The 26,187-nt window shown below is 31.2% G+C and overlaps 4 protein-coding genes across 6 annotated transcripts; 2 read left to right on the forward strand and 2 right to left on the reverse strand.

Annotated features, from left to right (window-relative positions):
• Nucleotides 1-549: 549 nt before the first annotated feature.
• LOC101208439 (coatomer subunit zeta-2) lies at nucleotides 550-4,235 on the reverse strand. The gene is made up of 6 exons (XM_004134587.3): nucleotides 4,047-4,235; nucleotides 2,828-2,987; nucleotides 2,396-2,543; nucleotides 2,198-2,275; nucleotides 1,101-1,185; nucleotides 550-991 (listed from the first exon to the last, which is right to left on the reverse strand). Exons 1-6 carry the CDS (start codon nucleotides 4,047-4,049, stop codon nucleotides 932-934), a joined length of 534 nt encoding a protein of 177 aa, XP_004134635.1. The 5' UTR covers nucleotides 4,050-4,235; the 3' UTR covers nucleotides 550-931.
• A 1,443-nt stretch (nucleotides 4,236-5,678) lies between these two features.
• On the reverse strand, nucleotides 5,679-8,461 carry LOC101207464 (pterin-4-alpha-carbinolamine dehydratase 2, mitochondrial). Of its 2 annotated transcripts, none has more exons than XM_004134583.3 (7): nucleotides 8,303-8,461; nucleotides 8,192-8,238; nucleotides 7,449-7,546; nucleotides 7,127-7,212; nucleotides 6,905-7,028; nucleotides 6,733-6,801; nucleotides 5,679-6,047 (listed from the first exon to the last, which is right to left on the reverse strand). In XM_004134583.3, the coding sequence occupies exons 1-7, from the start codon at nucleotides 8,357-8,359 to the stop codon at nucleotides 5,941-5,943; spliced, it is 588 nt and encodes a 195-aa protein (XP_004134631.1). In that variant the 5' UTR covers nucleotides 8,360-8,461; the 3' UTR covers nucleotides 5,679-5,940. The 2 variants fall into 2 exon arrangements, with proteins under 2 accessions (XP_004134631.1, XP_031743552.1); XM_031887692.1 differs by having other exon boundaries at nucleotides 6,733-6,813.
• Nucleotides 8,462-10,329: 1,868 nt separating this feature from the next.
• On the forward strand, nucleotides 10,330-14,335 carry LOC101207705 (DNA-binding protein DDB_G0278111). 2 transcript variants are annotated; one of them, XM_011659975.1, is made up of 7 exons: nucleotides 10,330-10,564; nucleotides 11,278-11,343; nucleotides 11,434-11,483; nucleotides 11,593-11,657; nucleotides 13,577-13,668; nucleotides 13,789-13,860; nucleotides 13,939-14,282. In XM_011659975.1, the coding sequence occupies exons 1-7, from the start codon at nucleotides 10,562-10,564 to the stop codon at nucleotides 13,975-13,977; spliced, it is 387 nt and encodes a 128-aa protein (XP_011658277.1). In that variant the 5' UTR covers nucleotides 10,330-10,561; the 3' UTR covers nucleotides 13,978-14,282. The 2 variants fall into 2 exon arrangements, with proteins under 2 accessions (XP_011658277.1, XP_031744105.1); XM_031888245.1 differs by lacking the exon at nucleotides 10,330-10,564 and adding an exon at nucleotides 11,065-11,184 and having other exon boundaries at nucleotides 13,939-14,335.
• A 2,336-nt stretch (nucleotides 14,336-16,671) lies between these two features.
• On the forward strand, nucleotides 16,672-20,977 carry LOC101220017 (two-pore potassium channel 3). Its single transcript, XM_004134549.3, has 2 exons — nucleotides 16,672-18,263; nucleotides 20,478-20,977. The coding sequence occupies exons 1-2, from the start codon at nucleotides 17,134-17,136 to the stop codon at nucleotides 20,623-20,625; spliced, it is 1,278 nt and encodes a 425-aa protein (XP_004134597.1). The 5' UTR covers nucleotides 16,672-17,133; the 3' UTR covers nucleotides 20,626-20,977.
• The last annotated feature ends 5,210 nt before the right edge of the window (nucleotides 20,978-26,187 follow it).

Raw genomic sequence — 26,187 nt, forward strand, 5'->3', positions numbered from 1 at the left:
TGTCTTTCTTTCTGTCTCCTTCCATGAAAATGTAAGATTCAGACATAAGGCAACTTCGTTATGAAGCCATATAGTTTTCCATCTATGAGGATTTCACCAAAAAGGAAGATAGCAGATTTACTGTGAAATTTCATACTCAGGGAGGAATTTTTTCCCCTTTATTATCAATATCTTTGCTTTAAATTGATTTAAGGTTTAAAATTACACTTCATATATAACTAAAATGGAAGCACGTTTGAAAGTGATACTTCGTAAATTCTGGTTTGAATGCAACTGTGTAGATCTTAGCTTTCCTTTATAGATCTATTCTTCAATGTGAATGACCTTATGGCATATAAACCTTTTATGAAGAGAGCTAGAAGAACTACCAATCTCACTTGAAAACCTTAAAACGTTAGAATCAATGATTTCTCATGCCTTTTGGTTATATAATTCTAAAACACCATTCGATTGTCCAATTAAAATTGTCAAGTAATAGTAGTCTTGTTTCATGATGATAAAAGTATTGTTTTCTTTTTTCGTTGTTTGTTGGGGTAAGCAACAAAAAGATAGATCCAAAGCAAAATAGATATAGAAAAGACCTTCAATTCCTTACATCCCACTCATTTAACATTGAAAGAAAAGATTCAAGGGTAATGCATGCTCGTATTTAAATCAATGAGTGGATGATGTGCCACTAACATCCAACTTGATCCGACACGAAACAAATTTAATAAGCCCTACTTATGGGAAAGATGGTAAAAAGAAGAAGTTCCTTGTTCAACTAATAAGCTTGAACTTCCAATGTGGCGAGAGATAGTCCATGTAAATTTTTTTAAAAAAGAATGCAACTCCAATCTAATATAAATGGTCGTATAGGATCATTATAGCTGGATCGAAGGATACTGCCATAAAGATACTTTCTCCATGCTCCTTCCCATCAGCATTTGTATTATGTAAGAAGAGATCTCGTCAGATGTTCTCGTGCAGTGGCCAGTGCTTGACTTATTGTCTGTGGATAAGATGAGTTAGTTTCTGATCCATTTATCTTAGCATTTAAATTCTCAACGTTCAAGTTTTCCTTTGAGAATAACCTAAATGAAAGAGGGTGGTAATAATACCTGCTCAGACAAAGGAGCGGAAGAATCTATACTTTGAGTTGCAACCTTCCCAGCAATGACATTTCCATCGGTCTCAAGAACAATACTGCATAAAAATAAGGCGGTTTCAAACTTGCTTGTAAAACAACTGCCCTGGTTAACTGAATAACTTAAGATTTGCAACTGAAAATTGTAGTAATTCTTTTGAATTTAGAAAGAATCAAGTCAGCTCTCTGAAACAAATTGGCCATTATCGTTATTACTTTTGACAATTATACTTACCTCTTATAAGTTCTAAAAAGGGTAAATAGAATTCAAACCTCTGACCCTTAATAGACGTTATGAATAATGCAATACTAAAAATATTATCAGAAGTATGTTTCTCACTTCTGTATAAAAATAATAGTAGGAGAAAAGAAGATGCTCAAACAAACGTGTCCTTGGCAGAAATAGATATTAGTACGGAACCAGAATTAATTGTTGGATGCTGCAGAGACGATGATTATTTTGGTCATGTAGAAAGCTTAAATGTTAGAAATCATAGTGATATTTGTAAATACGAAGATATCTGAGCAGAACTAGAACTAACGATAGCTTCCTCCCTAACAGAAGTTTGGTTTTGCGCAAGATTGGATGTTGCTCTTACTTCGGTGAATTTCCATCCTAATCAAGAAGTCCAGGATAAGAGACAAAACACTAAAGGGAATTGGTGGTACAGTTACACTGACATGCTGCAAAATTGGGGAAATTAAAAGTTGATCACGGCTGCTTAACTAATAAATTTATTTTAGTGTTACAATACTGTTTGAACTCATCACTATTAAGTATCATATTCGCGGAGGGAGGTTTTTGAATTCTTTACTACTGCATCAAACAACTAGGAAGTATGATGACGTTTCACCCAAATATAACCACCTTGTAAGGTATCTTCATAATAAATTATTTCAAGTATACATTATTCCTCACATGCCTATTTAAATCTCTAAATTTTAGATAAAATCAAGATCAACAAACTATTCACAGTAGGCTTTTGATAAATATGCTTAAAATATCATGAAAACTAAACAGAATAATAGGATCAATAAACCTTAAAAGCATGAAACGAGCTTAAACCATACCCTCCATCAACAATTTCATCAAGACACAACAGAATAAGATCCAAGTTTTCAAGTGCTTCCTTCTTTTCCACGTGACCCCTGAAGTAGAAGCAAAACATACATTAATTGTGACAGTAACTTTGCACTAATGTACCGTAGATATAGAATGAAGTTGATAACCAGTAAACAGGAACAATTGTTAGGATTTAAAGATAAGACCTAAGGAGAAGGCCAACAGCATCGAAGAATCCCTGAAGAACTGTTGCCAAAATAAGCTCATTCTCATATTCCCCACCAGTGACAAAAAAATGTAGATCTTGCACGAACTTATAAATTACAATATTGTTTTCGAACATTGCGATCTCCGCTGCAGTTAAAGAATAGATAACGAGTTAACAGAATATAGAAGTATAAGACTTTTTTAAAACTGCTTAGTTCGTACTTTTTATTGTCTTTTACTGACTATATTAACGTTACCTTGGTGCTAAGAAGCAAGAGGGTAATGGTAATGGGTTCAAAATTAACATTAAGATGGCGGAAGAAAAAGAACCAACATCACCAATAGAAAAATAGTATGTCTAACTACACAATTAAAATAGTGACACGTATCTATAAAATAGAGAGACCAAAAAGCCACAAACAACAGACTACCTTCATTTCGAGCATTGCTCTTTTGAGTTTTGCTAAAGACAGCTTTCTCGAAAGTTTCCCTTGCACTATTTGTTGGCCACTCATCAGAGTAATACTTGACAGCCACACGTTTCCCCTCAGAATCCAACAGGAGAATATTTTTTATCGAAGGACAAGAATCCTACATCCAAAGCCACATACACAGTAAAGAATCACATGAAAATCCGAAGTATTTGTATTGATACAACAGGCATACACATCAGCATCATGATGAGTTTCTATAGCAGTTTCCTAGACATCCAATAGATGGTACGACAAGGAACATGCAATAATCATGGCTCCGTTACAAGTGGCCCAGGATGCCAAAGCAACAGTGAGATAAAACTCTAAATTAAGAATTCTACTCGTTCATCAAGATTCAACCCAAGCCAAGGAACAGGCTCAGATTGTCGAATGCAATTTATTTAATAAATTTGTAATAAAAACGTAGCTCATTTAATTACTCATAATCCTAAATAGAGAGAAAAAGTCCATTTAATTAAATAAGCTATTATTCACTGATAAATTTCCACAAAAATTGCTGAACTCCGAAACATGAACACTTGATCCCATTCACAAAATCGAACAGCCAGAGACACTCAGCTGAACATCTAAGTCATTTGATGAAGTTAAAACATAAAGGTTAGACTGACGCATCCTGCTAAGTCAAAGCTAAAAATGAAATTTTCCTTTAATTGATAGCAGAACAACTTGTGCAAGCCTACATGTAATTTTACACAATTTCTCATATGAAATTCAAATAGAACAGTTAACCACAATAGAAACAAACAATAACATGTCATTGAGAGAGAGAGGATTAAAAAATTGGCAACGTTCCTACTAACAGCATCCGGAGCATTGGATCATTTTACCTCCAGAACCAAATATTAGCACCTACATAAATGTACGATTACAAATCTGATCTGAGCCTCTAACTAGTCCAATTATAGTCTTTATCTCAAAAGTATTCTCAACATGTATAATTGATACGACACACAAGGCAAAGCGCCAACATCTAAACCCAAATCAAGTATTATGGAAGGAAAAATATTACGGCATTGGAAAACTGGGTTCAAATCGGTGACAAACAACATGAAGATCGTAAGATCAAGGGAACACAGCAGCCAAGGAGAGCAGAAGTTTAAGATACCACAATCACTGAAAGAAATCGAATACGGTACATGTGAAGGGGATAACATACCATGATTTGCAGAAGCAAACAAGGAGATTGAAGAACCAAAGATTTGTGTGTGAAGTGCGAAGGAGTTGAAGAGACGGAGAAATGGCTTCAGCTTTGGATCTCTATTAACAAAAGCTTCAGCTTGAATTCGGATCTTGATTTTTGGTTCCGTAATGTAATTACATAAATCCCAATTTTGAAAAAGTATATTAAAATTTAGGTTAAATTACCATAAAATAAATGTTTCGTTATTATTTTTTTTTGTTGACAATTCCCGTTTTAAAATTTAAAAAATTAAACCATTCATTTAAAATTCAAAGTTTTAATCTCTAAACTTTTTTTAAAAAAATGTATTTTTTGTTCTATTAAGTTATTAACCTTAACCTCTCACTCATACAATCATAAATAAATATCACGTTACATATTAATTGTCATATTAATTATTCTTTTTTCTTTTGTTATTACTGGAAATACGTTTTTTAGACCTATATTTCAAATTTCAAAAGTATTTTTTGCTTGATTGGAATAAATTTTAAAATATAATAATAATAATAATAAACAAGTTTTTTTTAAATTAAGACTCTGAGTGAGATCTAAGATTTTACAAGTAAATTATTTTGTCTTATCAATTCAATCATTTGATGAAATACCTTATTATAGAATCATTTTTAATGTTTGGCGCCTCACTGTTTGTATAGTATAAAAATTGGTCATTAGTTAACTTATAGTTTTGTGAAAAAAATTATGAGGAAAAATAATATTGCTTATTGTCATGTAAGAGAGAAATTTTTCTACACAAATTTATAAAAAAAAAAAAGTCAAATTTTATTGGGTTATTTGGAAAAAGTGGTTGGTTTAAAAAAAAATTAAGAAAAATGGATGATTTGAACTTGACAAGAGAGTGATTAATTATATTTGACAAGTGAGATTAGTTAGATTTGATAGGAGATAGTTAATTGTTTAATGACACTTTGACCAAATTGACAACCAAGAGTTTAATGACACGTTGAGGAGAGATTGATTCTCATGACATTTTCCCTCGTGACATTTCCCCTAAAAGATTTCTAATAGATGGTGATGAATGATAACCAAGAGATTGATTCTCCTAACATTTCCCCTAAAAGATTTCTAATAGATGGTGATGAATGATATAAGAATGTTCGTTCTTATAATATATCCCTAAAAGATTTCTAATAGATGGTGATGAATGATATAAGAATGTTCGTTCTTATAATATATCACTTTGTTAGAAAAGTTGTGATAGTTTTGTTAGAGAAGTTGTGATAGTTGATTATTAGTAGAGAGAAAAAAATATGAAAACTACATTAATCAAGGTATTAATCAAGATTTAAAAACGATCTAATGAGAAAATGTTCATTTAGGTTTTCGTCCTATCAATTCACTCTAAACACCGTCACTAAGTGATGTATTTTATCTTTTGTTTTTCTTTTTAGCACTTGCGAGTTCCCCTGCCAAAATTTGAAATCAACAAAAAATTCAAATCTTTGTTATTATTATTTTTTTTAATTTAACACAATTCTCACTTTTAAAAAATCAAAGGCAAGATATTGATTGGAAATAAACTAAATTACCAAAAAAAAAAAAACAAAAAAAAAAAAGTAAATTACCAAAAACTTGTAAAAAACTTGGACATTTGAACAAAAACTAAAATGATATTATCACAACCTTTCACCTACAGAGTTTAAGCTCACAAAACCACACCAATATAGGGAAAAAGAAATCACAGTTCTTAATTAAACCCCCCCAAAGATAGTAACAACTATCATTCAAACTGCAAAACTTAACTGAATCAACGCGTCATGTATGAAGAGGCAACCTGGGAATCTGACTTAAGAAAAAATGCATAAAAATGAACAAGAACATTGGAGTAATGTTTGAAGGCTTTGGTTCCTGTTCAACAATCATGTTGACTGCTAATGGAAACTTTCCGGCTCAGTAGGTGGTGAACATCAAGCTTGCTGATCTTGGAAGCGAGAATGAAGTCGTTTTCAGTCAGTCCACCTGCCCAAAAGCTAATTAAGTCAGCCGATATCACACACATCTAAGTAAAAACAAACTTGAACAACTTGGGGGGTAAATAAGTCGGGAAATTAGTTTGGTATGAAAGAAACCAATCTATAAACAAGGTAGATGAATATACAATCTAATGGAAGACAAGAAAAAAGGTTTTCATAGCTTATATTACAACATAGATGTGAAAAATTATATAAAATACATTGTTATACTTCAATACAACTTGTTAGCTAAATAGTTATAGAAGTGTTCCCGACGTCCTCGTAACATATTGGTCCCATTGAGCCTTCACCCTCTTTTGCGATTTGTTTAGGGGTAAAGAAGACGGGAAGGAACGTATAACATCCTGAATTTGAATTTTTTTTTATAAAACTTTTTATACTCACTGTCCGGAAATGTTTTGCCAAATGTCCACATAGTTTTCAAGGATCAGGTCAGCATATTACAAATATAAGACTCGTAAATAATAATATTGTTTCAACGAACAGGAATTAGTTTGAAATGTTGAGAAAGATGATCTCTTTATGTTGAATAAGTCTTTTACACAGTTTAAAATAGGCCATTGAAAATTACAGAGTGAAAAGAACAAAACTCATACTTGTATAAGAAAATTGAGTTTTACGTTTAAATTTTAGGGAATTTTATTTAATGCTACATAAAAAACAAGTCTTACCTACTGCATGTGTCCAGATTTCAATTGTTACATTGTTCCATCCAACTAGATGAAGATCAGGGTGATGGCCTGCATTGAATTCTAGAAATCAGATCTATAGCTCAGTAAAATTCTGATTCAAGAAAACAGAAACAGAGTGCATGATATATTTGGTAGATGAAAAGCATGATACCTTCTGCCTCTGCAACTTCTGCTATAAGTTGAAACAAATCCATTCCTTTAAGAAAACTCTTCACCTTCAGCGATCGCCTCAACTTAAGCTTACTATCTTCATTTACAAGGTTCCAGTCAACCAGCTATAGACAATAAAGAGAAATGAATAAATGAAATGAAATTCAATGCAATGCAATGTATAAGATGATAGTTTTAACAAACAGAGATGGACACCACATACCTCTCTAATCAAACGTTTTGCTGCATCCTCAGTCATTGGTCGCAAATCATTTGAATTGCAAGGAACACATTTTTTAGTGGTCAAATCTGACACATACAAAATGGTAAATTATGTCAGATAGGCAAACTACGTACACAAATTTCAAATATGATGCATATGCAAAACAAGCAGTGTGTTTTGGACATGGGACAGTGAGAAGGCTGCCACAAAAAGAGATTGACGATAGGATGCACTGGTTGGATTAGTCATCAACTAGGAAAATCTCATGCATAAATAAATAAAAAATCACGTTAACACTTTGCAAAAGCTGCTCAACACGCACCTTCGCCAGTACAAAGCATTCTAAATCCAGAAAGAGGTTTCCTAGTTGATGGTAAGCCCACATGCTCCCAACATATCCCAGTAATTCGAGACATTGGACTGTACACATACACAAATTACCTTTGTCTGAAACTAAAACGAAGCCCATAGTGATGAAACTTTAATACTGTATTGCTATTCATACAAACATCACAGTAACTATCCGCTCAAAGAAGGTTGTCCACAATGGCTTCACATGCGGGTTCAACCCAACACATGAGGCTTCAATAATCAGGTATAGGCAAACGCATGTGTGCAGTGTCCAGAATAAATAAAAAATACGATTCCTAATGTGATAATATGAAAGCAACTAAGGTCATAGGCCATATGCATTCCACTTGAAATTATCAGGCCACATGTTTTCCGAACACTCAATCCATCAACCAACACACATAATCATCCTTTCTACACCTTTTTTTTTTTATTAATCTTTGATGATCGGACGTCCGGACTGTTAATTACGTAAGCCAAACAAAAGAATCGCAGATTAACCACATGCGAAACACTGCGTTTCTCAACCGCTATCGCTCGTTTACAGATTAATAAAGCAATCAAATGAGCGAGTCAGACATATAATCAAACACCTAGCATGCAATGAAATTTTAACGCGAAGAATTCCAATAACATAGAGATTCGATTCAAACATCATCAGCACGTCATCAAATGGTAAACCTAAAGACATTTGAATAGGGAGAAGCGAATCACCGTCCATGAGAGCGAGAGATAGTGTGAAACAGCGACGGAAACGGGACCTGCAAAATGTGAAATTAGTGAAAAGAATCAACAGTGAATCGGGTTAGATGATTGTGAAACAACCTTAGCTTTGAAAATCAAGCGCAACGGAGATTGGGAACACGGAAACAGAGTCGACATTGGCGATTTTTGCCGATAAAAAAGTGTTACGCGAATGTCTCACACCAACCCCAACCTCCAACTTAACACGTGCGCCGATGACCGTCAAAATTTGGAATTCATAGCCATACCCGTAGTTTATTTACCTTTCCATTATTTATTTTATTATTATTTTCTTAATTCGATGGATTCGAACTATAGATTTGTTAATATTAATAAACTCTATTTACCATTTATTTGTTGAGTTAAAATTAAGGTTATTATTCACAAATCTATATTTAGAACATAAACATTTATTAAAAAAATATAAGAAATTTATGAAGATCCATTCTAATTTGTCAATCCTTAATTTATAGACCATTTATTTAAATTTTGTTTCGTGTTAAGATTTTTAAATTTTGATAACTCCTAAATGTAATTGGTTGCTTTCTTAATTAGAATGATGATTAGTTTCCTCATATTACAAACGTCACCCAACTCACTAATTATAAACAAAATGAAATTTCCTATATTTTATATTCATTCAATAAGTTCAGCAACATTTTCATGGATAATCACTATATAGTGAAATTTACTAACCAAGTTAAAAGTTGGTGCAACTTTCAATTGAATGTTTGATAGCCAATGAGAGTGTAGATTTTTAAAAAATGAGATGGAGGTTTACGAAATTTCTCTTTGTTAATAATTAGAAAAATAAATTAATTCGAGGAAAAAGAAATAAAAAAACATTTACCTATGCAGAGAGGTTGGCGAGGGATGGAATTGCGTATTTGCTTTTGGTTTTTTTCTCGAGTCACTCTCTTTCTAATTTGCACTATGGGTAGGGCACTATTTATAGGAGTCAAGTAAATCTAATGGTATTTGGTAAATCTTTCATTTATTTATCTTTGAGGTACTGTGAATCTAATTAAGTTGTATTTTTAAAAAACGAAAAATAATTATTTGAATTTTAAATTAATTTTGCTTTGATAAACAGAATTAATATATTATTTTCATCTCTTTAAATATGGCTTGTGGATATCGATAAAAATATAAAACGTAAGCTTTTTTTTTTTAATTAAATTAAAATGTTTGTTTCACAACTTTTTTTGTTATTTTTAATTTAAAAACTTTATGAAAAGCTTGGTTCCTCTGCCAAAGTTGGGTAGAAATATAATATTGTTTATTTCAATGTAAATTTTTATCAAGTGTTTAGGGATGGCATTATAGACATGAAAATTAATTTATGGACTGTCATTATTTCAAATAAATACTATTATAATATATATGAGTTATAATAAAAATATTTGATTAAAATACCATATTGTTATTTGTCATTTGAAATTTGGTAAGTACTTTGAATTCTAATAAATCTTTAAATTGAGACATTTTAGTTAACTTTTATTGAAATTGATTAAATAATCTCAATAAATTTCATGCAAATGCAAAATATATTTTAAATTATATAGTGATAGTGTTAATAAAAAAAGAATAAAAATTACAATAAACATGTAATAGAAATTAAATTTAATATTTATCAAAATTACATTGACGGAAATTAAACATTTAAAAATAAATGATCTAAAATTGAAGAAACTCCCCACACACAAAAATTGTGATATTTCAACCTAAATAATTTTAATAATATTAGAAACTTTGGAAAGAGTTAGATTAATTTGATTTTTTAAATGCATAATCGGAAGTCAATTCAGACCAAAAATACATACGAAAATTAATTAAATTACATAATTAGATTTAAAATAATTAAGTATATAACAATATTTAAAAAAGTTACAAATTTATTAAAATGCACGTATCAACCATCAAAATTTATAGATAAAAATGATAGACTTTGCGATATTTATATTTATTTTTTAAAATATTGATACATCCACTAATAATTATTGTTAAAATTACTACCCATTACCATTAACCAAAATAAAACCAACCATTTTCACTATTTTCCTTATTATTGGTGTTAAAAATAATAAATAAAAACCAAAAAACCTCTCTTCCACTACGATTTAATTGGGATTCGGAGGTAAGTGGAAACAATAGTTAGAAAGGCGCCACAACCTGACCCCTGAGAGAGCTACGATACGAGCGACAGGGGAAAAAAGGTGGGTCGCGTCCTGTCAACGCAACCGAGCAATTCTTCCCCCTCTCTTCGTTTTTTCCTCCCCCAGCTTATAGCGAAATCATTCAACTCTACTTCTACTAACTGCTACCTCCTTCCTCGAAACAATGGTAATTTCCCCTATTTCACTTTCCTGTTTTCGATTCATCTCTACTGTCTCCAAACCCTGCAGTTTCCAATTTAATCAAATGCTGCTTCAACTTAATTTTACATTTTATTATTATTGTTATTATTATTTTTGCTTATATTTGCTTTTTATTCATTCGAACTACGGTGAATTCAATGCGGAGTTCTCCGTTTTGCTTCAGTAATATTTATTCCGCTCCTAATTAGGGGTTTATCTTTTATGTAAAGTGTTTTTTTTTTCTTGTGTTCGTCCTTAAATAGTAAATTAGTAATTGTATTTGCACGTACAAGAATTCTTAGAATTAGGTTTTTCGATATCCGTGGGTGTCCGGACAACCCACTGAGCCTATACCACATCTGGGCGTCAAGGAAACACCTCGAAAATTAAATTGTTAAGTAGGTGACCACCATAGGTTGTGATTAAATTAGATTCTGATAGTCCATTTCCAGGTGAAATATGTGAGCCACTATATCTATAGAGTATAGACAAGCTGAAGCGCACTCTACGCATTGAATAGTTGGTGGTTTTTGGATTTGAGAAATATTCATGTGATAAATTTATGTTCACGAATCACGCTGCAGTTTGTGCTAAATGAAGTGCGCCGTAGGTTGCTTTATCTATATCTCATTAACGGGTTACGGTGAAAAGGGTTGTTTATTTTATGTATGTATGACAAAATATTTTACCCTCATGTAGAATGATCCAGAACTAGAAGCAATCAGGCAGAGAAGAATGCAGGAACTCATGGCCCAGCGTGGCATGGTAAGCTGTAATTCTTTTGTTTGCATGCGTAGTCATTGCTTACATTTTACTTGTTCATGGACATCTTTGCTGACTTCTAATTATGATCAGGGGAGCCAAAATAATCCTGAACAACAGAAGGCCCAGGAAGAAGCTAGGAGGTTCTTAATTTCATTTTCATTATTTTGCAGTTGATTTTTAGTTACCACTTCTATTATTCAAGTTCTTCTTTTTTAATATGCATATCATAACAACTACTTTCACTTTCAGTGAAGCAGAGGAACGTAGGCAAATGATGCTGAGTCAGATTCTGTCAATGCAAGCCAGAGAAAGACGTAAGTTGAAACGTGAAAGTTATTTATTCTTGAACTTTGGAGTAATCTAGTTTCTTTTATCTATGTGTTTTATGCGATCTGTGATTGTGTCAATATGGATCTTTTCCTTCCTATTTTTGTTTGAAATTTTGGATCCGATTCAAATCCTGAGTTATTCATGAACTTAATGTAATTTATTGTGTAGTTGAATATTGTATTTACTCGGTGACCTACGTGTCTGAATAGTGTGTGATCATGGAATTTCGAAAACTAGCTGATTCAATCATTTACTAGACTTGGAAGTAACTGTAGGTGTAAGGTTAGTACAATAAGTTTGGTGGCTGCTCTTAGTAGGAATTTGGAATTAAGGTAGCAGAAGGATCTTTTAAGAGAAAATTAGGAATTTATGGAGATTTCAATACACGGGTTACCGTAGTCCTTAAAAATGAGACATACTCAACGACTAACTAAAGAGATCATGAGTTCAGTCAATGGTGGCCGCCTACTTAGGAATTAATTTTCTACGAGATTACTTGACATCCAATTGTTGTAAGGTCAGGCGGGTTGTTTCGTGAGATTAGTCGAGCTACGTGTAAGCTAGTCCGTACACTTGCGGATATAAAAAATTTCAGCTTTCATTCTGTCTAGAAGTGAAAAGGAGTTCTGTTATTTCCCTTCATGTACAAATCGCTTGAGTTGGCTTATTTAGAAGAAAGTCAGAGAAACTTTTGTTGGCTGTGGATTTAAGAGTGCAAAGGTTCTCATGCTTAATGCAACAGGACCATTGTATAACTCCCTGTGACTAGGTAGGAACCTTTATATATTTATTTTTTCCCATGAGAAGTGGTGTATGGAGTAGGATGAAGCTTTGGTCGCAGCTAAGTTTATCGTTATTGTTAGTTCAATTTTAATCTACTTTGGCATGGTCCATGGACTTGGCTGGGAGCATGTTTGACCCTTCTACTTTTCACTGTCTTGATGTTAAAGTATTGATATATAATTAAATTTACCATAACCCATCAGCTTAAACTTTTGGGTTGATTGGTGATTTTGTCTCGGTATTGAAGCAGAAAATCATTTATTTGAACCCCTGTAGTGTCATTTCTTCTCGAATTAATATTGGTTTGTACTTGTTAGGTTTTCTACAAATTATCAACTCTACAAATGAGGGGGAGTGCTAGCATTGATTGAATTTAAATTTTCATAAACTATCGACTTAAGCTTTTAAGTTGATTGTGATCTAGCAAGTGAAACATATTAGATCATATAATTATTGTTCATTGTTTCACAGCTATATTTTGAGGCTTTACCATGATTAAGTTTACATCAGTTGTTTCTAGCTCTTACTTTTTTCTTTTTTTTATCAATGGTTGAAATTTGTACAAGAGCTTAAGATATCAATCTTTTTTTATGCTTATTTTTATTTATTGATTTTAAATTAATTATAATAATAACAAACCAATTTTACAAGAGATGACATTGAACAAAATAAAGGGTTGGATCATACAATAATTCAGGCCAAAAGCCCCAAAAGGAGTCCAAATTAAAATTTTTGTTCCTTGTTTAACAATTAATTTGTATATTATTATTTCTCAACAGTAAAGTTGAATACCTGTCAATTGTACTTTCTGCAACTGAGTAGATTTGTGGTTTTTGCATTGAGACCGTTGACTATACAACATAGTTCTCAAAAAAGGTTACTGAACTAAAAGTATAAAGATTTTGGGTATTCTTTTTTTGTTGAATTTTTTATGTTACTAGACCTGAATTTACCTCCAGCCTTATTTTGGAAAGGTAGTAGTCATTCTCGTCAAGCTGATTTACTATTAGCTGCCGGTGGAATGGGAAAGTTATGCCCCAGTTCGTGATTCTTGCATTTAGTGATTTAGGTTACTAGCTATTTTGTCCTATTCATTTTTTTTTTCTGTGCTTTTATGCAGTTTCTCGAATTGCATTGGTTAAACCTGAGAAGGCACGAGGTGTCGAAGATGTTATACTGAGAGCTGCACAGATGGGGCAAATTGTAGAGAAGGTACGGTAGTATATTGTTTTAGTTTCTCTGGCAAAATTGTTACACCTACATTTAATTTAGAATATGATGAAACCAGTATGAATGGAAGTTGAAAGAACGGATTTTACCATTTCTTTTTAGGTCTCTGAAGAGAGGCTTATTACATTGCTAGAACAAATCAACAATCAGACCACAAAACAGACGAAAGTCACTGTGAGTTCTCATTACTCTATAGGTGTCTGCTGAAATATGGCATATTGTCCTAACGGTCTTCATATATTTACCATACAGATACAAAGGCGTCGAAGCGTTCTAGAGGATGACGATTAGCAAGTGAGATGAATTGCATACCTTATATGATATAATGCATATACCAGCAGTCTTGGTTGTATGTTTATTGCTCGCGTGATACAGTATCTACCTTTTTATCTATTACTCTGCTGCGTTATTTTATGGGGATATTCTCACGTCAGAATGCTAGAGCTCCTCGGAGTTAGCTGTTATTACTCCATTGTTGCGGCTATATTTGCCAAACTATTAAGTACCAACCTTGAAATATTATTTTACTTTCTAATTTGTGATTGTTAAAGTGGAATTGATTTTCTTTCAATTCTGAGTGTGAGTGTTTTAATCTAGAGATTGATCTGATCTGTCGCTGTTTGATGCAATCCACACAAATTTGAAACCATTGAATGCAGCTCTCGATAAAGTGTTTCTTTGAATTACTGTTTATAAGTTGAGTGATGAAAGTGCATTTAGTACCATCTTCTGTTTCAATATAATTGGAGAAGTTAAGAAGTGCAAATCTATATAACAAGAAAAAGAAAGAAAGGAAACTGGAAAAGAAGTCTATTTTTCTGGAGGGAAACATAGATGTAACAAATGTTTAGTACTTAAGCTATATAAATTAGGCCCATCACTTAAAAGAGAGCACTTGCTCTTGTCTTTTTGTTATGATTTTTCTCTTTCTATTAGTTTATGATTTGTGATGTGAAATGTTTATTTTGATAATACCAAGTCACATCATTCCATTTATGCTCTTGATGTGGAAACTTTTGATTGAAAGCATGGATATGGATCTCTGTATATGAAAAAGATAAGGTATTGGAAAAGGATAGTAAAAAATTCCTCACAAAAGAAGAATATTCCTGGTTTTTATGTCAAATATTCCTATCTATTTCATACAAAAAAAATGGACGTAGTAATTGCATATGGTTACTTTATAATGCATTCTGCCTTTAATTATCTTCACCAATTAATGTAGAAAAATGATATTAATTCAAAATTAAGTTAAAGAACCATAATTTATTTATTTTGGTTGTAGTTTCAAATATTCAATTTTAGTTTTTACCCTTTTATTCAATCTTAATTTTAACTTTAGTTCATCAAAATTAATTTTTATTGAATATACAATGTTTACTAAATTTAAGATTTATTAAAGATACAATATAAAAATATTTGTAACAATTTTTATGCTTGAGTTGAGGCTTTAGTTTTACATTTTGAAATCTTGTTGGACCTTTTTAATTATTGACCATTAATTTAATACAAATATAACATGGCACCCGAAAAGTAACCTTTAAAATTTGTTCTTTTTGTTCTTTAATATATATATATATTTTTTGTTATGGTTGAGTTGAACTTGTAACAGGTGAGTGGAAATGTGTAAATATTTCATTGACTTTTTTTATAATAAATAAATTAATTAAAGTTTAGAATATAACTTATGGTTAGTAACAGCTTTCAGGTGTATTTGTTTCAAATTTTCAATGTTTAATTTTGAATTTAAGTCATCTTGAAAAGAGAGGAAAAAAAAAAAAAAAAACAATTTGTTAGTCCCTGAAAGTTGTTTTCAAAAATATTTTAGGCTGTTTTTCATATTAAAAATTAAATAAATTGCCAAATAACCTATTAGTTTCAAATTTTAATTTTCATAAAAAAATTACCCATAATTTTGGGGAAACTTTTTATATTGGAAGAACGAAATTGTTACAAATTGAAAAAAAAAAATTATAGGTTAAATTGTTGTATACTAAAGTTTTGAAATTGAATTATTAAAAAAAAAAATCAGAGAAGATAATTAAAATTAGCTATTTGTTATATGCAATATGATTACAACCTTCTAAAGGAAGAAAAACTAGATGTTCTTTTAACCACTAATTATGGTGTCTTTAAACCATGATTAGTTGTTGATCAATTTTGAAGTGTTTTTTCTTTTATCTAATTTAGATTTTCTCTATTTTATTGTTATTATTGATTTAGAGTGGGATTCAGTGTATCTTAATATCAATATTTTGTATATTAATTTTGAAACCAATACGTTATTCTCATTTAAAATGATATTAAAATCTAGAGATGGAAACATTAACAAACATTAATTTATTAAGGACTGCGTCTATAATATATTCAAATTAATAAAATTCAATGAAAATGACTGATTACTACATATTTGATATAACAAAGTAAGATTCTTCAATTAGATACTGTATATAATTAAAATAATAATAACTCTAAACCTCAAAGTATGTATTTTTTTGGGGGGAGGAAACGTATTTTTTTAGTTGAACAACTACAAACGCTATAATTTAAGCTCCTACTTTTTTTTCTTCAATTAAATTATATTTATAATTTCAACTTTAGTTAAGATTAGATCAATTATAGTTGAGTGAGTTGATAGAAAAAAATAAACATATTCTAACTTATAAGATTATTTAATTTGTATGATAAATTTTATTTTGCAAGTGGTTATGTGATGTAACTTTTTGGTTTTCTAAATTTTGAGATTTGTATTTATTTGGATAGTGTTAATATGTTACAAATACATCATTTTTAAGAATTTAACCATGAATGGGTTATAAATTTGAAGTTCATTATGTATGTAAAATGGGAAACATTAAATTTTACATGAATTTGAAAACTAAACTAAAGATGGTTTCATGTGTTCCAAAAAGGAAAAGGAAAAGGAAAAAAAAGAAGAAAAAAGAATGATATTTATGTGGCTGTAGTTTATATATTTTATGATAAAAACAAAAGAGGGAAGGAGAAGAGGGAAGAAATGCGATTCCCAATCACAGATTACATAACGTTGTCTTCACAGGTTGGGTTGGGCGATCCGTTGTCAATGATCAATCATCTGCCCCTTGCAAATGGCGCGTGAAATGGATTTCTTCTTCCTTTTTATCCGATCCCTTCTTCTTCTTCTTCCTCTGTTTTCTCTTTTTCTTTCTATTTTCTGTTTTCTGTAATGTAATAATCCAACTGGGTTTCCTCCATTTTTCAACATTTTCAAACCTTTCAGCTTCTGGGTCCCAACAAAATACTTCTCTCTTCCTTGTTAACTCCCATTTGAGCTCTCACTTTCTTCATTTGACTTGGAATTCATTCCTCAAAATCCCTCCCCTGCCTCGGTTTCATTTTGACGTTCTTTGTTTCTGCAAGCCTGCTGGTTGTATTTTGTTCTCACAGGTCAACCATCCCCACATCTCAATGGAGAAGGAGCCTCTTCTTCCATATCTAAGCCCAAGAGGGAAACCGTCTCCCATACCTCCTCAATTATGTCCACTTCCTGAAAACGATGAAATTACTCTGCCTATGACGCCCACGGAGTTCAAAGACCGCTTGATCTTTGGTCCTTCATCGTCCCCACAAGACGCTTCTCCTATATTCGACGCTTTGACGCTATCTCTTTCCTCTTCGAGACCTTCTGCTTCATCTTCTCTTCAAGACCCATCTACACCTTTGGACCCAAGATCACAATCGCAGTCTCAACAGGCGTGGCTTGTGGATTCCAATTATACATGGCCCAAAAGCAACCTCCATCGCTCCAGAACTGCACCTGCCATGGCGGTCATCAACGATGTCAATCATTCGCAGGAGCCCAAGCCACAGTTTGGTAAACAGTCTATTATCCGCCAAGCGGTTGTTCTTCTAATTGTTTACTTATCATTGGGTGTGCTTATCTATTGGTTAAATCGTGATAATTTTTCGGCTCAAGAGACTCATCCTGTGGTCGATGCATTGTACTTTTGTATTGTAACGATGTGCACTATTGGGTATGGAGATATTACCCCCAATAGTACGTCGACAAAGTTGTTCTCAGTATTGTTTGTGTTGGTGGGATTTGGGTTTATAGATATATTGCTCTCTGGAATGGTTAGTTATGTGCTTGATTTGCAGGAGAGTTATTTGTTGAGGAATGTAAAGAGGGGGGTGAAGCGTGAATCTGGGAAGTCCTATATAATTGATGTGAAGAAGGGAAGAATGAGGATTAGAATGAAGGTGGCATTGGCCTTAGGTGTTGTGATCCTTTGTATAGGGGTTGGCATGGGTGTTATGCATTTTGTTGAGAACCTGGGATGGTTGGATTCATTTTATCTTTCAGTTATGTCTGTCACAACAGTTGGATATGGTGATCAGGCATTCAAGTCGATGACTGGTCGGATTTTTGCTTCAATCTGGTTGCTTGTATCGACCCTTGCTGTTGCTCGGGCCTTCCTTTATTTAGCGGAGGCAAGAGTAGATAAGCGGCATAGGATGATGGCAAAATGGATACTTGGTCAAGATATGACCGTTTCTGAGTTTCTTGCTGCTGATATTGACAACAATGGCTTTGTGAGGTACGCATTAAGATTATTCATTCAAACCCATTTAGAGAAGTTGCTTGGAAAATTGGATTTGATGTTACTGATTCTGATTGCCGAGAAGTTTTGCTTGCATTGTTTCATGAATATGCATGAGTATTTGTTGCATAAGTTTTATGAAACTGCCCATCTATTCTGGTATGTTTGAAGAGCGAGCCATTGGTTGAAAAAATCACGTTTTAGTTGTGCATTCATGGTATCCCTCTTATGAATATGATCATATTAATGATTCTATGAGACTTTCTACTTTTATAGCATCCAACTCAGCCTTCTGTTTGGCATAGGTTTGATATTATTTATCAACTCAGTCTTCCCTCTCCCAAGTACCACGAACTAACATATACAAAAAAGGATACTCCCCCTCCGACTTTGTCTCTCTCTCTTTTGGCATCCAGTATCCCAACTCATGCCCATTATGCAATCTCAAAATCTTGTTGACAGTAGATTCTTCAAAATTATTACATTCAAGCCAACTCCCTCTCTGAGGCGGTACCATTTTCTAATAAATGGTCTATTAATAAAACATGCTAATTATATGAATCTTTTAGATAGAACGGAAGAAGGATTTTTTTTTTCCTTTTGTTTTTAATGAAAGGGTAGATACTTCGGACTTGGTTCATTTGAAGACTTCTACTTGGTGTATCACCTACACTTTTGCAATAATGATTCTCTTGTTTGATTCTGATATGACAATAATCAAAACTCATGTAGATGTAGAGAGGGTGTCTTCAAAGACTATAGACTTTGCAGAGGAAAATGTTGGGATACCAGTAGGGAAGTATTAAAAATTATTCCTTAGTGATTAGTTGGTAAATTTGTTAGAAGTGAATGGTTATAGACGGAGTCAGGGAACAGAATGTAGGCAAATTTTAAGAGAATGTAGGCAAATTTTAAGAGAATGTAGATGTCTCGGAGTGCTTAGAACTTCATAAATTTTTCTAACGTTAATAGCATATTTCCATTAGTTCTGCTCCTGAGCAGAAGTACTATACAGTTATTGTTTAGTCATGGGAAGATATTGTACAAATAAAAATTAGAAGAGCGTAGAAGGTCGTGAAAGCCTCCTCCTCAAACTATTCTAAATAGAAATCACCTCAGTTCGAAGCCGCATTTCATCAATATGTGATTTAACTGTTCAGAATGTGTTAGGCCACCAATAGTGCATCAGTATAGTAGGAGAGGAAAGAATAATAAGGGCAAGGGAATTGTAAGGGGTGAGGACCACTTAGGGAGAATAATATAAATATGGTCAAAGTACATTGAGTTAGTTAGAAATTGCCTAGTATCTTCTTGAGAGTGAGAGATAGTTAGTTAGGGACGATTGTCTGTGATTGTTCCTAGTTATTCTACTGTGATTTCGGTGTACGATCCATTACTATTACAATAAAGATCGATACCTTTCAGAATGTAGGTACAAAAGTTTCGCAATTGAATGAAATTTGTGTGTGTCGTTTTTTTCTTAAGGTCCTGTCCTGGCTTCTGAATAGTAATTAGTTCTTCATTTGATACAATTTGAAGAAGTGGTAACTGAGAAATCATGATATATTTCTTTGCCATTAGTCTTCTGGTAGGACTCTTTTTTCTTTTAACAAGAAATGACGAGTAATGGGTTTCTTCTGTACATGTTTTCACTGATGACGTTTGTTGTGCACTTGGGCTAACCTGTTGGAATCTTATTACATGTTTGGATGGATTAGGATTACCATAGTAATTATGGTGGTGGATTCACCGAAGTGAACAAGACATAAGATCTTTACCTCAACCATTTTATATTCTCTGGATTTACTCTGATTGAAACTCTACAAGATGATCTTGATCATTCAAAATTGTACTTGATTCTTCTTTTAACGTGTTCTTTATTCAATCTGTAATTCCATCTCTAGTTTGTTTCTAGTGCCAGTTTGAGTTCCGGCTTTCCTTCCCAATCATCCTATCCTTTTCAATTCCCCATATTCTTCTGCCCTCTTAAATATCCTAGTCTAGCAAGTTTGGCTAGTAGCTCATTTGGTACGCATATCATGTTCTCAATCAAGTAATATAATTTATTCTCCTTGCCTTCTGATAGTTTCCATTTTACTAGCCTTGCAAGCTCTCTTGTGGATGAACTGTCTTCCCATTTAGTTTGACATATAACAGACCATCAAAACTTGGTGAGCTCACTTTGTATAGTTTATGTTATCCCTTTTGCAGTAGGTCAGAATATGTGATATACAAGCTGAAGGAGATGGGTAAGGTATCAGAGAAAGATGTCATGCAGATTTCTAATAACTTTGATAGGCTAGACAGTGGCAAATGTGGGAAGATTACACTGGCTGATCTCTTGGAAAGTCATCACTGATGTGAAAATACGATACTGTCAACGAAGAACTCGAGTTATGGGTCATCACAAATTGAAAGCAATTTCACTTTCAAATTGCAGATGTATAGTTGAAAGTGCATATATCTGGGATGTGCAAAGAAAGCCCTGAAAGAGAGTTTGCATTTCCCGGAACAACTATTTACTGCTCTTTCATCAGATGATTCTGTACAAAGTTTTGATAGCATAGGAAATATTCTTCTATAGAAGCTAAATGAATAATTGTTTGAACTTGTTGGACTGTAATTTGTTTATTGGTTTATACCTTTGTATGTATGTGAGCATGGGATGTCGCTCTTGAATATAAATGTCCATAGCTTCCTTTTCCTTTTCATCTCTTTCTTTTCACACTTCTTGCGACTCATCTCTCCCTTAAATCAAGCATTTTCCCCCTCACTCGGTATCTCTTCTAGATTAAAAGTAAGTAAAATTTTCAAACTGCAATGAGCCTAATTCAATAATAAACAGGTATAAAACACTGAGGTTCGATTTTTCATTCTGCAGTTGTAAATGAAATAGTACATACACACGAAGGAGATTATGTTAATCATTACTTAGTTGTATTCGGGTTGGCTTCAAATTGATTTTAGGCACTAATTTTCAGATCTAAATGATTATTTTCTTGCCTAAATTATGTAAGTATTCCAACAACTCTTTCGTCACATACTTCATTTTGTTAGTCAATTGTTATTTGTCTTATTTAAAATCAAAATAATTCAAAGATATTTCTCAGTATGAAATTCATTTTAAATCACAAACTTAAACCTTTCTTCATCACTTAACACTGTATCATCTGTCACGTCAATCATATTTTGCCCCATGCCCTCAGGTCAAAAATCCACATTTTTTGCTTCTTGAATCCCCTTTGGAAAAAGACTTTTCTCCACGTTATAGAACTTACCAATCATTTACATCATAATAAAGTCATATTTCAAATTTTCATTATCAAACTATTCAATTTGAACATCAATTTCTAGTAATACACACCAAAAATAAATTTTCCTTTTTTACTCATATAATCTTCGTGCAAGAATTGTATTATTCTATACCAATTTAAACATAACTCAACTAACTACGACACATATCATCAATCAAAATATCGAAGATTCAAACCTCTTCGCACCATTAGTTAACACGTCTCTCATGGACTTCATATGTGATAAACAAACAAACTAGCTCCTCTTGAATAAGTTCATTATAACTTTCCTTATTTCAACACCAACCTTATACTAATATATGTGTGTATATATATTCAAATGCATCCATGACTTGACTTGCACCCTTCATTCCAAGTCAATCATGTTTCCCACATAATTATCTTCATTGAACAATAATGACAGAAAGCCATTTGAAGTCCAAAATTGAGGTTCCCTTTTGAGGAGTCTTTTAGTTAGTGGAGGGTCAGCAAGAAAAATCAAAATAGAGTCTTGTTTTTATTTAATCTTCTGAAAATGATAGATAAAAAAAAATGTTGAGAAAAGAAAAGACCAAGTAAACTCATATTCATTATGGAAGTCTTTTGAAATAACTAAGCTGATATTTTTGAATAGATTTGGTGAATTGTTACTGACACACACAAAAAGAAAAAAGTATTTTTCTATTTTTTAATGCTGCAATTAATAATCTAAAAGTACTTTGGTTTATAACTTCCAGAACTTATTGAATTGGTAAATTCTAAGCCTTCTTTTTGTTCTTTTTGACTTTTTAGAGAATCTCCTTTTCAGAAAACCTTTTCACATCTGAAATAACAAAGATTGTGACATTACTAAATCATACACATAAAATTATTATTTCCATTTCGGCTTTCTCATTACATTATTGGGCTTTCGTTTTTTTTTTAAATTAATGGCCCATTTGAATTTTCCTTAGTGGAGTAGATGAGATGAGATTCATCGTTTTATATCTTAGTTTTTCTTTTTCCTCTTTCAAAATGTTACATCATGCCTACGACGGAGAATACTTAGAATTCACGAATTATTTATTAATCGCTGTTTTAACCACTAATTATACTTAAATTGACTAATTAAAGTATAACATTACAATATAAAATCCATATTGTTTCGTTAAGTTGCATTCATATAACTTTAAATCCATTTTAATTTAACAAATCATTAATATGAAAATAGTTCAAGTAATTAAGACATTTACATTAGAATAGCACTCTTGTTTAACTTTAAATTATGTAATTATCTTATCTTAATCACTTCTAAGTTTTTTCATATATCTTCAACAAAAAATAAATTGTTAATATATTATATCTTCATTTAAAATTTATCTTCCTTTTTTTCTTATTTAACTCATTTTTCTTAATTACAAATAGTTTAATTCTTAGCTAAATTCTTAAAAAATGTATTTTTTTTTATTTTTTTAATTTTGGTTTGGTTTCAAAATTACTGTGTAGTATTTTAATTTATAGGAAAAAAATGAGAGGAGAAGAAATGTATAAAAGATTTTCTTTATTTGTTTATTTGCCTTGTCTTCAAAATCTTAATCATTGGTTATTAAGATAAATGTGACTAAGATTGCCACATTAAAGCAAATGTTAATTAGAAAACTACTTCTAAAATGTGAATGATTTGGCCATTATTTTCCTCACCCATATTCCTCAATCACAATTATCTTTAAATGTAGACACTCTAACCAAAGAGGACTTCAATGGATTTTTTATGGATGTTTCTAACTTACGCTAACACTCCAAAATGTCAAAAATATCAAGCGATTTTGCGTCATTTACACGTTTCTCTAATTACTTAAATCATATCTTCTTCAATATAACGTTTTGATCTTTTTCAAGCTTTTCTATTTAAATTGTTCAAATTTCGTTTTAATTGAAAAAAATAAATTAAAGAAGATTAATCACTTGACTATGACTTGGATATTTGTTAGTTATCCATTAATCTCATTTAGATTAACAAATTTTGAAATTTATACTATATGTAATAAATTTAGATCCTCACCTAATTGTCAAGAGAACCATTCTTCCCTCTTGAATAATGTTCTAAAAATACATTCCATTCCACCAATAACAAGAAGAAGAAGAATTAAATTAACCATCACTGAAAAGTAATTTACAAATTTCTATAAATTTTCATCATTATTACTTAATTTGACCTTCTAGATTTATGATCTTATAATTATTTAATCCTTCTTTTGGGAATAAAAATACCAATGACGTAGGAGTAGTCATGGGTGTCATGTTATTTTCTGAGAATCTACATTTAATCTATTGTCTATAATATATTAAAAAAATGCACAATAACTTTTATTCTTTTCTTCCATTTTTTTCCCATTGATTTTGATCATGTTCTAGCAATACCAAAATTGATTATAGGAAAATAAAAAATAAAAAAAAGGGAAAATATAATTATCAAATGTTTTACAATTTATGAAATGAAATATGAATTTCATTCAATTTTATCTTCTTTTGTTTTTAACACATTTTACATGATATGTGCACTATCATAACTAGTGGATAAATTTATATTAAATAAATTACAAATTATTACTAAAGGCTAAAATAATATACTTTATAACTTATAAGAACCCAAGCAGCTGCTAAAAAAAGTTGTGAGTACACAATAGAAAACAATAATTTGTTTGAATGTGTATGAAAAGGAGAGAGTTTTGTTGATAATGGAACATTTCTTGATAGTCTAAAATGGAACACTTTTTTTTTTTTTTCTTGTGATTAATTAAAAAGGCAGCAGAAATTTGAGTGGTCAAAAGCACTTAATCTTCATATTCTCAACTACTGACAATACCAAAATTTAAAAACTATGCCAAAAAGAAAAGAGAAGAAACAAGGAAAAGAAAAAGAAGTAGCCATTTGACAAGTGGATGTAGAATTGTAAATCTGTGCACCCCTTTTGTTTTGAATTCTACATTCCCTTTATAACTATACTTTTTTTTTTAATTTCTAATCATTTTTTTCATCAACGTATATTAAACGTCCTTTTCCAATATAGTAAAACGAACCGAAACATCTCATAATTTATCTACAATAGATAACGATAGATCAAGATAGACTATTATAAGTGTCTATTTATATAATAATATTTTGTTATATTTATATATATTTTTAGAAGTTAGACATTTAAAATAATTTTTCATATATCCATCTAAAACTTAATAATTAAAGAAAATTTACATAAATAGAAAAAAAAATGGAAAGTATTTACCTCCTATAGCAAAAAAAAAATCTATACTTTTTGGGATTTGTTTAAAATTTTGGTTATCCATTATAGGCTTAGATTAAAATTTGGGATAGTTGAAAATTAATTTAGCAATTAGATTCAAAATAATTAAGTATATAGCAACATTTTAAAAAATTGCAAATATAGCAAAATTTGTCAAATTCTATCAACAATAAAAGCTATCACTTATAGATCATATAAGTCTATGAACGATACAAGCCTATGAGCTATAGTTTTTTTAAATATTGCTACATCATTTATTATTATTCCTCAAATTGCCATCAATTACAATTACCCTTCAAATTTTGCTATTCACGGTAAATAGTTTGTCAATTATTTTATTTTTAAAATTTCTCTTTAATTAAACCCGCTAAAATTATTTAATTAAAAAGTTAATATTTTTTTCGGACCCAATAAATTAGATAACTTTCATAAATTAATTAAAAGTAGAAGGTAAATTTGTTAAGTTAAGTTAAGATTGGTGTTTAGAACGTACACTCAAATCTACAACTTTAAATTTCTTTTAAAAGGTAGCAACTTGGTGGAAGTTTTTAGTAAACCATAAAAAGTCCATGCAATTGTACTTTGATAGTTTCATGTGATGAATTTGCATGTGCTTTTGTTCAAAAGAAATAACAAAAAAAGAAGAAGATCAAAAAGGGGAATTATTAAAGAAAAGGTAGGGTTTAGTCTCAAAGACAAACTAACTTTATATAACCTTTGAATTTTCAAAATATAATTGCTATTTTTCTGACCAAGTCAAACCTACTTGCTTGCCTTATTGTCACAATGTCAAACACATTTTTTCATGATGCCTCCACTCTTCTTATTGTCCCTATTAAATTACACATTTTTTTTCTTTAAAGTTCTAAGATCCCAAAAAAATAATTTATGATATTTTTTTCATAATCTAAATATAACAAATAATTAGTGATATTATACTGTTATCGTAGGACTATAAATAAATTTTAAAAAATGTAGTGACACGAGTTTTATTATCATTTTTATTTTTGCTATTTTTGCATGCACCACTAAATTTTATGTAGTTTTTGTTTGATCCTTAAGTTTTAAGTTTGATTTCAAATTCTATCGATTGAAATTTGATTTTTTTTTTTCATTTTGATCTCCCGGTTTTTTTAATTTTACACTTATTAACCTTGATTTTTTACTAAATATTCGCTTCTATTGTTAAATTTTCAACCTCAACTATTATGACAAAATTTAGTTTGATTCCTTTTTTTCTTCAAAAAAAAATACAAATTTATCTTATCTTTCTTCATTTCTTTTTGTTATAAAACTAATATAGATGGTGATGGTCTGATTGATTTGACAAAACAACTTATTTAGACTC

This window comes from Cucumis sativus, chromosome 6, assembly GCF_000004075.3.
Source record: "Cucumis sativus cultivar 9930 chromosome 6, Cucumber_9930_V3, whole genome shotgun sequence".
NCBI classification, from domain to species: Eukaryota; Viridiplantae; Streptophyta; class Magnoliopsida; order Cucurbitales; family Cucurbitaceae; genus Cucumis; species Cucumis sativus.